Source organism: Cyrtonyx montezumae, unplaced genomic scaffold (genome assembly GCF_038088225.1).
Source record: "Cyrtonyx montezumae isolate F1298 unplaced genomic scaffold, pur_monq_1.0 scaffold_12, whole genome shotgun sequence".
NCBI lineage: Eukaryota > Metazoa > Chordata > Aves > Galliformes > Odontophoridae > Cyrtonyx > Cyrtonyx montezumae.
This window is the reverse complement of record NW_027071848.1, coordinates 12,470,348-12,485,441: the sequence shown is the minus strand read 5'-3', so window position 1 is coordinate 12,485,441 and position 15,094 is coordinate 12,470,348. Positions and strand designations below refer to the sequence as shown.

General features: G+C 38.9%; 1 protein-coding gene across 3 annotated transcripts; it reads left to right on the top strand.

The window, feature by feature from the left end:
- The first annotated feature begins 34 nt into the window (after positions 1 to 34).
- Positions 35 to 14,213, top strand: KBTBD3 (kelch repeat and BTB domain containing 3). 3 transcript variants are annotated; one of them, XM_065730051.1, is made up of 3 exons: positions 35 to 324; positions 9,709 to 9,956; positions 12,593 to 14,213. In XM_065730051.1, exons 2-3 carry the CDS (start codon positions 9,733 to 9,735, stop codon positions 14,211 to 14,213), a joined length of 1,845 nt encoding a protein of 614 aa, XP_065586123.1. In that variant the 5' UTR covers positions 35 to 324; positions 9,709 to 9,732. The 3 variants fall into 3 exon arrangements, with proteins under 3 accessions (XP_065586123.1, XP_065586122.1, XP_065586124.1); XM_065730050.1 differs by having other exon boundaries at positions 50 to 124; XM_065730052.1 differs by lacking the exon at positions 35 to 324 and adding an exon at positions 8,305 to 8,319.
- Positions 14,214 to 15,094: the final 881 nt, after the last annotated feature.

Here is a 15,094-nt window from a genome sequence, read left to right as displayed (position 1 = left end):
AGCCCGCGAAGCCATTCCGTGTACAAGAGCAGGGAGAGTGACGCCGGAAGGAGCCAATGTGCTGGCGTCGTTGCTGCGCAGGGGTGGGCCAGACCGGTCGGAGAGCTGCTGGTGTTGGCTGCAGGTGGGTATGCGCCGTTCGGAGGGGAGCGCGAACGGGAGAATGGCTCTTCAGCGGGTGCAGAGGGGCAGCAGCGCTAACGGCCTCCGCATCCCGGAGCCGAGCGGTCAGGTCGCGAGAAGAGGAAAAAAAGCTCCCGTCAGCCCGCCCGTGCCAGCTTGAGTCCTTAGAATGAAGGGAGCCGCCGCGGCGCGCATGCGCGGGTGGGTGCGCATGCTCAGAAGGGCGCTGGGGCCGCTCCCGCCCCCCGCGGGCGGGACGGGGGGAGGGGGTGCGGCACTGCGGTGCGGGGTTGGGGTCTGTCCCGTGCCGCCTTTGCGGTGTGCTGCCTGCCCGTGCTTCTGCTGTCTGGAGGCCGTGGCCAAATAAAAGCGTCCCTTCTCCCCTGGCGCGCCTCTCGGTGGGCGGCAAATGCTGCTCGGCGGGGGTGATTTGTTGCTGCGCCTTGCGTTTCAAGTGCTGTATTCTGAACGCTCCGAGGAGCAGTTTGTGGCTTTACTGGCACTTAATCGTTTGTCATAGCTATAATGGAATGGGGATCTTACCCAGTTCCCACCCCCGCCCCCAAAAAATCCCTAAGGTTTGATACTAAGTTTGATCTGGCTGTGCTTTCTGCTTATAGAGATATAAGTGTATCAGTGCTTCTAACTCGCTTGTTCATTGAAAAAAATTAAAAAGAAACATGGTTCCTTCCATCTCTAAAGTTTCTATGATTACACATAATTATTCTTAATCACAGGGGGTTAAACTTACAGTTTAATCTTTGAGGTCCCTACCAACCCAAGCCATTCTATGATTCTGTTAAGTGCAAACTGAAGCTAGATATGCACTACATGTTGTGTAACTTAATTATGAATAATATAAAGCCGCATTTTTATCATAACGAGGCTGTGATTATGAGTATGCTCAATATTAATATTGCATGTATGTTTTTGAAAAAGCCCTTTTTAAAATAGCATACAGAAATCAAGAGGCTATAAAACACAGTGAAAACAGTGATTTTTCTCTTCCACAATTTGCAGTTACAACATGTGCCAGAAGTACAACACAGCATTTTTACTATTTTTTTTCCTCCTGAAAATGAAAATTGTAATTCTTGAACTTCTTTACCTAAAAAAAATTAATAATAATAATTAAAAAATACAGCTTTGGAATAAATCCCAGGAAACTTTTAGTTTTTCTAAAGGATAATGTTTTTTGTTGTAATGGGTTATGGTGTTTGTGAGTGGATATGCAATTAAAGATCACTGCTTGCAGAAAGGGAATCTTCCACTTCGGGACTGCCTCCAGGAATCAGTGCAGTTTCACTGCCTCCTGCTGGTTCCCTGCTGTTCCTTTGTTGTGCTTTCTTCTTTTTTCCTTTTTTTTTTTTTCTTTTTTTTCCTGCTGTTTTTTTTTTTTTTCAGTCACTTCTAAAGAATTGAAAGCTTTAAAGTCTCCGTGCCACCTTTTCTTCTTATAACACTGTCTCAATATGTATTATTGATAAATGCCACTTTTGTGAATTAAATGTCACGTGCATCTTTTTGATTGTGTGAAAATGATTGAGCATTCATTTTCTGTGAAGTTTTAGATATTGATGAAAAAGCTGTGAGACAGTTGCACTGAATTTTCCAGGAAACTGGAATTCTGTTACTGTTTGAGTTCTTAGTGTTGATAAAATAGAGAAAAGCAATAACAAACTATAAAAATGCAAGGCTTTCTACATAGTAATTTTACTTAGTTTCATTTCAGTTCTCTCTTGACAGTATGGTAAGCACTTTTTAAAGGGTCACTGAATCCTCTGAATATCTGTTCTACTCACATTCATCCTGCTGAGTATTAAAGTAGGAGCAGTTAAATTACATATGTAGTGGGAAGCAGTGTGTTTAAAAATTGTCAATAAACAATTTACCCCCCTTTAAATGCAACAGGAGTAAAAATGTCTTAATAAGTACATAAAACATGTCAAATACTAAAAATAAATTTTAAAATATTTTTTTTAACATCGAGTTTAACATGTTGAACCTCCCAGGAATGTATATTATTCTAATTGTTTCTATACTAAAGCAGCTGATTTATGAGATTATTTTCTTTACAGTTGAATTTTGTGTTGAAAAATGGAAGCTTCCCTGCAAAAATGTATACAATTTCTTTCTTTTCATTGCATTAATTCTTTTTTCTTATTTACACAAAGTATGCTGTAAAATAGCAGCACTTATGATTCTGCTGTTTTAAAGCCTTGCTGTCAAGTAAGACATACCAATGAAGCAGGGAGTGACAGAAGTAATGCTCTCTTGAATCATAATCTGTTTCTCATGAGGTACCTCATAAGAACTATTAAGAATCAATATTCTTCTTTTTTTTTTTTAATTTACACAGAGTTCTGTACAGAGAGTGCTGTAGCACAGTAATAGTGTGCTTTGAGATAAAACTGGTGAAGGTTGCTTTGCAAATGTGTGTAATACTAATGTACCAAATAAAGGTTGGATTTAGGCTGTTTTAGCCAGCTGCATTAGTGGGAGATAGAATTACAAAGAGAGTGTTATTTATACTGAGTGCATATGTGGCAGAAGTGGGTGTCCATTGTACTGGGAACAATCCCAGGCATCTCTTCAATTGCAGAAGGTTCAGCCATGTTTATTGTCAGGTAGGCCTGGCCCTGACCTATTTTTTCTAACTTGAACATGCATGATAATTATGTATGCTGAGTACTTTCTCAAAACAACAAGTTGTTACAGAATTGGCTGTATATTTTTTTAAACTCTGTTATAAAATGTTCAAAATAGTTTGGTGTTACTATGTACCATGTACCACGTCCTCATCCGAGTGTTCACATTCAATTCTTTTTCCCCTCCCTTGTTTAATAGGTTTTCCTTTGTTACTCACTTAGAATAGCACATCTTAAACCATTCTCATCTTCATTAGCACAAAATATAACCATTTTATGTTAGTCACAGCATCTAAGGCTATTTGTGCTGCTAGTCAGTACTTATAAATACATGACTATGTTTTGATCAGTGCTCTGGTGACAACCACAGAAAACACTGCCCACACAAAAGTTTATCTCTGCTCATAGGTCACTCTGCAGTTCTGTTTGCTTTGCCATTTCAGAGCTGGTGAAATGAATACCAATATAAATTGAAGGAGTTGTACTGGAGTGGTTATGACATTAGCATGTTGAAATATTTTGGAAATCAGTGTCTTGAATGTTTTGGACTAAGTTTAATGGTATGCTTTATTTACAGTATCTTAACGTAATGTCTAGGATTCAAAATCCAGAGTATAATGTTGGTAACTCTGAAGGGCAGCTGGACTTACGAAAAGAAAAATATAAATAGATAAATTTCACATTTCAGTTTCTCCCATCATGGAGTCAAACCCATCTGCTAAAGCAGGCTCCCTGCAGTGGGTCACACAGGTAGGCTTCCAAACAAATCTTGAATATTTCCAAAAAAAGAGACTGCATACAGTCTGGGAGACCTGTTCCAGTGCTCTTGTCACCATCACTGTAACAAAGTTCTTCCACATATCTGCATGGAACTTCCAGTGTTTCAGTTTTGTGTCATTGCTCCTTGTCCTATCACTACACACCGCTGAAAAGAGTCTGGCCTCATCCAGTTGCTTCCTGCACTTTAGATATTTATAAACACCAATCAGATCCCATCTCAGTCTTTTCTTCACTGAGGAGACCCAGGTTACTCAGTCTTTCCTCATACAGAAGATGCTCCAAAGACTTTATCATTTTTTTTGCCCTCTAGGAGATCCCTGTCTTTTTTAAATTGAGGTGCCCAGAACTGGATACAGTATTCCAAATGTGATCCCCTCAGGGCAGAGCAGAAGTGGATCACCTCCCTCAGCCTGCTGGCCATGCTGTTTTTTAATGTGCCCTGAGATACTACTGGCCTTGGCTACAAGGGCACACTGCTGGCTCGTGGCCACCAGATGCACATGGTTATTTCTCACCATGTGCAGGACTTTACACTTGGTTTTGTTGAACCTCATCACGTTCCTTTCTGCCCAACTCTCCAGCCTGTCCAGGTCTTGCTGAATGGCAGCACAACCTTCTGGTGTGTCAGCCACTCTTCCCAGCTTTGTATCATCACAACCTTAATGATCTATCTTAATAGCTCTATCCCTTCATCGAGGTAATTGAAGATTTTGAAGATGTTGAACAAGATCAGACCCAGCACCAACCCCTGGGAGCACTGCTAATTACAGGCCTCCAAGTGGACTGGGTGTCACAACTCTCTGAGCTCTGCCAGTCAGCCAGCTCCCAACCCAGCTCACTCTACACTCATCTATGATGCACTTTCTAAGCTTCATTATGAAGATACTGTGGGAGACTGTCAAATGCCTTGCTGAACTCAAGGTACACAAGATACATTTCTCTCCCCTCATCCACCCAGCCAGTGATGGCATTGTAGGAAGCTACCAGGGTGGTTAAGCACAATTTCCCCTTGGTGAATCCCTGTAGACTACTTCTTATAGCCTTCTTCTCTTATAATTACATGGAAGTGGTATCCAGAACAAGTCATTCCATCAGCTTTCCAGGATCAGGCTGTTTTTCCATGTTTCATAGACCTTTTTCCCTTTGAGTTTATCCACGAGCTCTTTTTAGTGCAGGTACACACCTTAGCAGTAGGAGAATGTTCCAAGTGCTCTGGGCCATCACCCACCTGAACTGAAGCCTCCTTTCTTACCAGTTGTGTCTGGACAGATTCATCTAACATCTCCTGGGATTTTGCTGAAGGGGCACTGATTTTAGCCCTCAGGTGAGTGCTTACCACCAATACTAAAGCTTCCCCAGCTATGAACCTCCAAGCTAACTGCCAAAATAGAGCATTGCTTCCAGTAGAGCTGAGGCACCCTTCCTGTTGAAACACCCTGCACAAAGTGCCCATGCATCAGTGAAGTAGAATTCCTCTAGAAGTACAGTGAGTGTTTTTGCAGCTATTTGCTCAGTTTGCAAGCATTAAGGACAGTCAAATATTTTCTTGTAGATTTTTTCCAGTAGATGAGGTACTACTAGTAGGAATATGTGCCTATAGTATGGGCTTATCACACTTCTCAGTTTGGATAGCTAACACCTGGGTCACCTAATTCATTATTTTCTAGACCACTTAATTCCTTTTCCTCTTGGGAAAAAGGCAGTATTAAAACAGAGGGGGTCTTTTGAAAAGCAGAACTAATGTGGTCTGAGTCCTTTTTATTGGACTTTGCAGTGAACCATGCAATGGTTCTTATCAGGTCTTTCCTTAGTTCATCCACAGTAGTGATTATACTTACCTTGTCATCCCCAACATTCTCTTGATCAAGTGCTAGCTGCTTTGGTTTGCTTTGTGGCCAGACACAGGCAGGCCATTTCTTGCCTTCAGTTAACTGTCTGGGGTGCAGAATGACTTGTCCTTAACTGGAGGTCTGAAGAGAGAGCCTTGAAAGGTGTGTTTGTCTCCTTGATGATATATTACGTGGAGTTGAGCCTACTAAGTCTGTAGTTTTATCAAATGTCATTGCAGTGGCCAGTTGGCCAATTATTTGATGAGACCTTCCATTACCTGAAAGGGGCCTACAGGAAAGCTGGAGGGACTTTTTGTAAGGGCAAGTAGTGGCAGGATGAAGGGAAATAGTTTTAATCTGGAAGACGGTAGATTTAAACTAGGTATTAGGAAGAAACTCTTCTACTGTGAGCAAGGTGAGAGAATAGAACAGGCTGCCCAGCAGGACTGCAAATATTCCCTCCCTGGAGAGATTCAAGGCCAAGCTGGGTGGGGCTGTGAGCAACCTGGTCTAGGGGGAGGTATCCCTGCCTATAGCAGGGGGTTGGTACTAGGTGATCTTAAAGGCCCCTTCCAACCCAAACCATTCACTGATTCTATGATTCTAGGACTTTCAAGTAGAAATAACTTTTTTTTTCTTAGAAAGTCAGCCTAATTCTTAAAGGCTATACACAGAACTATCAATTTGGAAAAAAAAAATTTGCTTTGACAAGACAGAGCAAGAGGGATGGGAATAACTGTACAGTAGGAATAGCAGACCATCACCTATGACCACGTGGAGCCCAAAAGCACAAACCTACACAGCAACCCCTGGCTGCCATATATCAGGACAGCAGTGAGAAGACCATATGGCAGACAGCTGAATTATTCCTGTAGCTGCGATGTGTCCCCTCCTGGTTTCTTTCTTCAGGGGGCTGTGAATCTTGCATGACCAGTTACGCATCCACCAAAATGTAGGCATTCATCAGTTAAAGATGTGAAAATCTTAAGCATGTGAGCAGAGAAGCATTGTCAAGTGATGAGGTGCCTTCTGTTTGCTCACATCAGAGAACACATTTCATCTCACAGCAGGCAGTGCCCAGCCACATACTAGTACTAAGGGTCAGATACGTAACAGTACAGGAGATGCTGGAAAGCTGGTTCTGTGATGAGTGCCAAGCCAGTTGTGTGATGGAAAGTGGCTTGAGTATATACAGCTTTTGTGTGCATTGAGAAGAGACTGTATGGCACACAGCCTTATGCTAAGAAATTAAAGGAGATCCTAAGTCTCATGAACCATCTAATGGATTTGGTTCTTGGTAATTCAGATAGAGACAGACTTTCTATCTGGAATCCCATGGAAGTAAATAGAAGAAAAATAAGGAGGCTCAGTGCCCATTTTCCTGAGCTTCTGACCTATGCAACATGTGCTCATGCCATCTATGCTTTTACCCTGCTGTCAGTAACTCAATCAAATATTTATAAATGTAACCATAATTATCGATTAATTCATATGGCCTTGTAAGAGAATGCATTAAATAATTATAAATACTAATTGTCCTTGTTTTAATATGCCAACTTTTAGCTATCTTGTTCAAGTATTTTGTAGGGCTCTAGAATCATGAATATATCCACCAAATGGGTAAAATAGTACAAAAACTATCAAGAAAGGTGGAAATATGCTACAGGGAAGATGATGATTGATTGATTTTCAATGGAGTAGAAGGAATAGTGAATTAGACTAAACAACAGCACAGTATTAATTACTATTTTCCTTAATATCAGACAAAAACAGTAGTGGTACACTGATAAAATTTGCTTTTTAACAAGATAGGAGACACTGCTATAATAGATCAGGATTTAGGATGCAATGGATGACCACTGGATAAGTAGTGAGACACCGATGAGAGTTTAACCACCAGGTTGTGAAATAAATCTAATAACAGTGAAAGAAAGATGACCTCAAAGTGTACTGCATGAAAAGCGCAAGAATTGATAAGAAAATCAAATTCAATCTCATAAATGGCCTTAGAAGGTCTGGCAGTTGTTTAATCCTAACGAAAGCTGAGAAGGGACATCATCATTTGAGAGTTTATGAGTGAATGAACATCACAAGGGAAAATTAAGTCAAGTGACAATTTTGTCAGATCACATGAATGTAAACATAAATACATGGAATATGTACTTAAAAGGATGCTCGTGATCCTGGCATTAATAGTATTGTAGTAGTCTCTCGGTGTTGGTGGGGAAAAAAACCTGAAAATATACTGCCATTATGAAAGTGGTTATGTGACACCTTTGCCCACGGAGATGGATCTGATGACATTAGCTGTTTCAGTGTTCCTTATGAAAAGATGAATATTAGTAAAACTGTTAATGTTACCTACAGAAAATAAATACTAGGTCAGAGCATGCTATAGAAATTACATGTAAAAGAGGAACATGCCTACTATCTATTATCAATTCCAGACATTTGTGAAAAGGTTTACATTTACTTGAGAAAAAAAAAAAAGGCTTTTATGTAATGCTAAATAAACCAAGAAATTTACTTCAAGTTTCAGATGTGGATAACTAGTTTTATTGAAGGAGCTCTGCTTTTGCAGATATAGTCCTTTGAGGAACAGCATTGAAGGTTATAAGGGTATTCTACAGCATTCTGGCATACAAAAGAAAGCTTTATGATAATAGAATTTGGGGTTTCTGAAACCATGCATTAACAGAGTAAATGGTAGTCTTGTTCTTCTGTGTTTTCCTAGTTCCTCTGACTTAAAATGGAAAGAGTGAATATGTGAGATTGTCTGACCATGGGAACAAGAAGGTGCCTGCTTTGAGGGTGCCAGTGCTGGGATCAAGATCAATGGATCTCTTCTATTCCAGGAGACATGGAGGTCTCCTTGTGGGTGGAACTACCTGACTAGTTAGAAGTATGGATCAGTCTGCTCTGAAAATTCTTCCCATGAAGTAGGTTGCCTGATGGTTAAGTTTGCTCTGAGTGTATCACCTGATCAGATAAGACTTTTTAAAAATAAAATAAAAAAATCAATATTATCCTAGACTGCATATTTGGCTTGGGCTTTTTTTTGTCCCCTTCTTTGTTGATTCAGGTGAACCATCGTCTGTTGCAAATAAAATTGGAATTGTGGAAGCAGAGTCCAGCCATCCAAGTTTCTTCATGGTTTAAAATAGGGAAGTTAGACTCAATTTTTCAGAAAGGTCACCTTGTGTATCTGTAGCAGTATGAATAGCTCTTAGGATAGGTGTAAATAAAATATACTTGAAGTTTCTTAACGTCATCAAAGTGAAATAAGGTATTTTTAATGTTAAAAGAAAAATTGCAAAGCTCAACTTAACTGTACAAACAATTCAGTACAGGGCTTTTCACAAGGAAAAACTTTCTATCGAGAGGGAGATTGTACCATGTTAAGTTTAAATCAGTTCCGAACGCAGTTAATTTGTGCTAGTGTAAATGAAGCCCATAGTGTGTAGCATAATCCCTAAGCAAAGGCAAGATTAGAGGTTGCAAGGGAAAAACCGGTATCAGTTGACTTGAACACTCAGAGCTGCACTGTAATAGAATCACAGAATCATTACATTTGGAAAAGACCACTAGATCATCTAGTCCAACCATCAACCCATCCCTACCACGCCCACTAAGCCTAGTGACTCAGTGCTGCATCTCCATATTTCTTGAACACCTCCAGGGGCCGTGGCTCTACCACCTCCCTGGGCAGCCTGTGCCAGTGCCTCACCACTCGTTCTGAGAAGAAATTTTTCCTAATATGCAGCCTGTAATCAGACTTTCTCTAAACAACCTCATCTGGCAAACCCTAACAATCCTGTGAGTAAGCCAGGCTGTTAGTGTTTGTGCTGGGCTATTTTAGTCTGGAGTGCCTAATGGTAATCCACTTAGCACGTAGCCACAAGCCTCTATCTCCCTTGCACTTCAGGCTTTCGAAAGTCCATTGAGTTTGGGGGTTTGTAGTATGCAGATGAAGTTTGTGGAATCTAAAAATATGTAATAAACCTTTCCTTTTCCGTCTTCATTTTAAATTGTAAGAAGTTGAGGTTTTTTTGAAGTCTAGGAACAGTCTGTCTTAAAGGACCATTAAAATCTGTAACAGGCTCCTTGCAGGTGGGTACTATGTCAGATACATTACTTTTGAAAGTATGTTTGTATATATTTTGCGAAGTAGAAGTACTATGAAATTCAGTGTAAATGTCACTTAAATTTAGAACTGGGAATAGGACGCTTGCAAACCAATATCAGAGCTAAAATTTTTGGCTTATGGCATACTGATTAAACAAAAATAATAATGACCATAAAATCAATTGCTTATTTTTTCATTTCAGGTTCATGAATAGATTGAAGAAAACATGGCCAATCAACGAGATTACATTAGCAGACCTATTTGCAATGGAATTTCTGTTCCTGAAAATAAAATTAATTCCTTAGTGGCTGAAGGTCATGGACAACAAATTCTAAAAGTACTACAAAAGTTCAGAGAACAAAATATATTTTTTGACTTTAAAATTCTTGTGAAAGATGAAGTCATTCCTTGTCATCGCTGTGTACTGGCGGCTTGCAGTGATTTTTTCAGGTAAATATAATTTTGGCATGAGTCGGCAGGAAATGAATTGGAAAATCTTTAGAAGGGAGGGAAATAATGTTATTACAAAAATTAAAAGATAAATCATCACAACTTTTGCATGTCTGCAATGTTTTCACTGAAGCGGTCGAACACCGTAATACAGATAGTAAATAATTGCACTGTTAGATTTCTAAAGTGAGCTGAGAACCCTGTAAGTTTGAGATTCAAACAGCAGTCTCTGTATTTCACTGGGACTGTTCACTGTTCACTGGAACACAAGTGTTAAATCATAACTGCATGACTCTTCTGTTCAGCAGAACTGACACAAGTTGTGTATCTTCAAGATTTGACTTTGCATGGAGCAGTCTGTTACACATTTATATTGGGAAGCATAGCAGATTGATTCCAAATACATATTGCATTGAACAATTGTGGATAAATTGTTCATGGTTTTGGAGTTGGGTTGGTTTTTTATACAATAAGATGAGTCATCAGAATAGCACAGTTTGTCTTCAGAGTTCTTTAAGCAGATATCTAGTATTTCAGCCTTTCAGCATGAAACAAAACTGCGATCTTCTTAAAGCTATACATTCCTAAGGGACAGATTAGTCACATCCAGAATTTATGGAGACTTGCTAACCCTTTCATTAGTAAGGCTGAGATGTGCAAACCCCTTGTTTCTAAATATATCTTTTACTGAAACACAAAACTAAGATGCTCTAATGATGAAAAACTGGGGGCCTAAAAATGATTTAATGAACTTAATTCAGTTGCCTGTATTTAAATGATACATTATTCTCAAATGGCCTTAGAACATCCCACAGTCTGCAAAATCTGCCATATATGACACAGGACGTAGGTTACACATGTGTCCTCAGAACTACTGACTAAAGAAGAAATGCAGATGAGATATTTATTTGTTGTTGCAACTGATCTGGCTTTGCTTTAAAATACAGTAATGCTTGGCTCCAAAGAGACATTGATAGAAAGGAATATTAGCATGAAATGGCTTCCAGTAATAATTTTTAGAGCTGGAGCTGTGTTTTCACTACCAATAGGCTTTGGGGATTAAAATTTGCCCAAAGAGTTTGTGTGTAACAGTTGATAATAGCAGCCATAGAATTTATAAGTTGCCCTAGAATACTAGGCCTATCTGTTACCTTTGGCGAATAAAAAGTACCTATGTCCACTAGATAAAAAGTTTTTCATCTAAAATATTATCTTTCTTTCCTTTGGATTTCTCTTAGTTTTGGTTTCATTGTGTATACCCATGATTCAGCAACATTTTGCTCCCTACTTGTTAGCTTATTGATTCAAAGCCTAAAAGAGGAGTTTCCTAACTCCTCTTCTACTAGTATTGCTCAGTTGCTATTGCTTGTAAGTGAAGCTTATTTCCTAGGCACCCAGTATCCTTTCCATTTTACTCTGCGACTTAGAGATTTGTATCATAACTTCTGAAGACTGAGTATTTATTATGTGAAAAGGTTCTGGGATGTTAATTTATCATTGCAATTATACTTTCTTGTTCAGGAGGTGAGTTTCTGCTTTACTTGATATTCGTTTTCCAAAGAGTATGCTGTACACAGTGGTTTTCATTTTCTTCTTTGGCTTCATGAAAGTATGGGATTTTAAATATCAGATACTAAACAGAACTCTTTTTTTTTAATATAGAACTACCTGTGACTTATTATTAATTCAAATTATATACTCAGTTTTTGGAATCATTTGTCTACATCTTTCTCCACTCTCGTCTTTTGTCAAATCTGGCACCCTGATGCTTATGCTCCAGGATAGTGAGGTCAAATGACATGGCAGAGTGGTTCTCTTGCCAGGCTGCAATACATTAGTTATTTTATTTCACAATGTTAGATTGTGTGCAATAGTTAAAAGTTAAAATGTATTTAGTAATAAAGTACTCAAAGTTGCAATAAAATTTAGACAGATCTACTGATCAGTAATGTTTGTTTCACAGTTTCAACAATTGCCTTGGTAGTCAGTCACAACCTATTTTTGTACAGGACATTTTATCATCTTGTATGTATTATCATCTTTTATGTCTTTATCATTTTTTAGGACATCTGTCTGTACCCACAAATCTGTCTGTCAGCTCTAAAGCAAAAAATGAAAGCCGCTCCTCATATTTTTTCTCCTCTCACCATTCACTCACTTTTATTCCTGAGCAATGCACCCATCATCCCCCCTGCCATGTGTTCCAGCCTACAATTTGGAAGGCCTTTTTCCTCCTAATTTTCTGAATTGATCCACCGTGCATGACCTATATCATGTTGTTTTTTTGCTATATATTTTTAAAATCAGCCTTTCTCAAACTGTAGACACTGACACTGCCCCTATCAACTTTCACTCCCACTGAGAGTTGTAGATTTAATCTCACTTTGAAAATCCATAGAAAACAGGGCTGCTATCATTTTTGAGCCATCGCTTTGAGTACATTATCACTAATCCTTTTTTTCTGATAGCATATCAAGCCAATGTATTCTTATTTTTGCTAACTTTCACATTTTAGATCTATACAGCCATCCCACCTTATTATACCCCCCAATTATCTTCTCCTCCTCACATCAGTGTTGTCCTCTGTTTTTCTGGATCCTTAATTTCTGTGTATGTGTTCTATATTTTATTCACAGAGCCTTGTTTGAAGTTAATATGAAAGAACGAGATGATGGCAATGTTACTATTAGTAATCTATCACCCAAGGCAGTGAAAGCTTTTCTTGATTACGCTTACACAGGAAAAACAGAGATAACAAATGATAACGTGGAAATGCTTTTTCAGCTGTCATCATTTCTTCAAGTGTCACTCCTTTCCAAAGCTTGCAGCGACTTTCTAATAAAAAGTATCGATCTTGTCAATTGCTTACAGTTGCTTTCTCTATCGGAAAGTTATGGCTCTGTCCGCTTATTTGATCATGCACTAGATTTTGTACAACACCACTTTTCCTTGCTACTAAGATCAAGTGACTTTTTGGAGATGAATTTTGAGATATTACAGAAATGTCTTGAAGCTGATGAACTAAATGTCCCCGAGGAAGAGTCCGTGTTGAATGCTGTTCTTCAGTGGACCAAACATAACATAGAAACACGACAGAAATATCTGCCTAATTTGATCAAAAAAGTGAGGCTACACCAGTTACCTGAAAAGACTTTGCAAGACTTTCTGCATTCTGAAGAATATTTACTCAAAAGTGCTAATTGTTCAGTAATAATCAGTGATGCAGTTAAAAGTGTGCAGGACTTCAGCGGACTATTTCCAGATGCTCGTCCGTCAACAACAGAAAAATACATATTTGTTCATAAAACTGATGAAGATGGAGAGAACAGACATACGTTTTGCTACAACATCAAAACAGATAAATGGAAAGAACTACCACATACACACATGATTGATCTTCCAGGGTCAAGCTTATCTAGCTACGGAGAAAAAATATTTATAACTGGAGGATGCAAAGGGAATTGTTACAGGACGGTCAGACTTCATATTGCTGAACCTTTTCATGATGCCACCGACCAAACCTGGTGCTACTGTCCAGTCCGCAATGAATTCTCCATAGTGTCAGCTATGAGAAAGCCAAGGACAATGCACACATCTGTTGTCACCTTAAACCAGCTGTTTGTAATAGGTGGAAAGACCAGAGGAGCTCAAGAAACCCGAAGTCTTTTGGATGTAGAATCGTATAATCCTCTTTCCAAAGACTGGAAATCTGTAAGCCAATTGCCAAGAGGTATCTACTATCCAGAAGCAAGTGCATGTCAGAATATAATTTATGTCCTTGGCTCAGAAGTAGAGATTACTGATGCCTTTAATCCATCTCTTGACTGTTTCTTTAAGTATAACGCTATGACTGATCAGTGGTCAGAGCTTGTAGCAGAATTTGGGCAGTTTTTCCATGCAACTCTAATCAAAGCTGTCCCAGTGAACTGCACGTTGTACATATGCGATCTCTCCACCTACAAAGTCTACAGCTTTTGCCCAGAAACCTGTGTTTGGAAAGGGGAAGGATCTTTTGAATGTGCTGGCTTTAATGCAGGGGCAGTTGGGACAGAAGACAAAATTTATATTTTAGGAGGTGATTACGCTCCAGAAGAAATCACAGATGAAGTTCAAGTCTACCACAGTAACAGGTCTGAGTGGGAAGAAGTTTCCCCAATGCCAAGAGCCTTAACTGAATTTTACTGTCAGGTCATTCAGTTTAATAAATACAGGGACCCCTGGTCATCTGTAATGACAATTTGCTCTGGAGAATTTTGAAATTCCTGAGTCAAAATAATCTGTTTAAATACTTAAAGTTTTAGAACTGATTTTTCACTATTAGTTTGCAGAAATATATGTATTATTTTTGTTTTAAATCTTCAGTTTAAAGTGTCTGCTATAGAAATGTTTTTGAAAGGGTCTGTAAAATTCCCACTCATCCTAGTCATTATATGTTAAGAATTACTTTATTTTATGTACAAGCCTATACTGTAATTATCTGTATAATTTGCAGAATACTGCTTTTCAGAAAAAAAGTTACAAGGAATTTATTTTGTACTATGTGCCATTATTTCTGTAATAATCACAATCGTCCCATGGGATAAAGTCCTAAGTGAGGAAACTGGTAGTGATACTGTTTTCCCTATGTAACTGAAGTATAAAGAAATCTACATTCATGATGCTTCCTTTTTTTCCTCTTCTTTTTTGGGTTTTTTTTTTTTTTTTTTTTTGGTATCACAGACCTGATTGAGGACTTCATTGTCAGTTTCATCTTATTAGAATGACCTGAGCAAGGGTAAAAGCCAAAGTGACCTTCACAGCATTAAAACCAGGTGTCTAACTTGAAGAGACTGAAAATGCCCATCACCTTACATCAGCTCTTCAGTTTGACCAGTTTTTTTTCCATTCTTGTGCCTTAGCGGTAGCTGTACTTTCTGTTTTCATCCTGTCACTGTGGAAAGACAAACTTTGATTACATTTTGCAGGGTGAGCAAGATTTGTACAGGGTGGATGATTCACGTGAGAACTTTGCTGCACAGGTGGTCACCTCAATCACTGCAAGAAAAAACACTTCAGGATGTTTTCTATCAGAAGTCTTCCATCTCTGAAGTCTGCAGCAGTTTCTGCTAAGCAGCCAATGGGCTGCTTTCAGCAGAAAG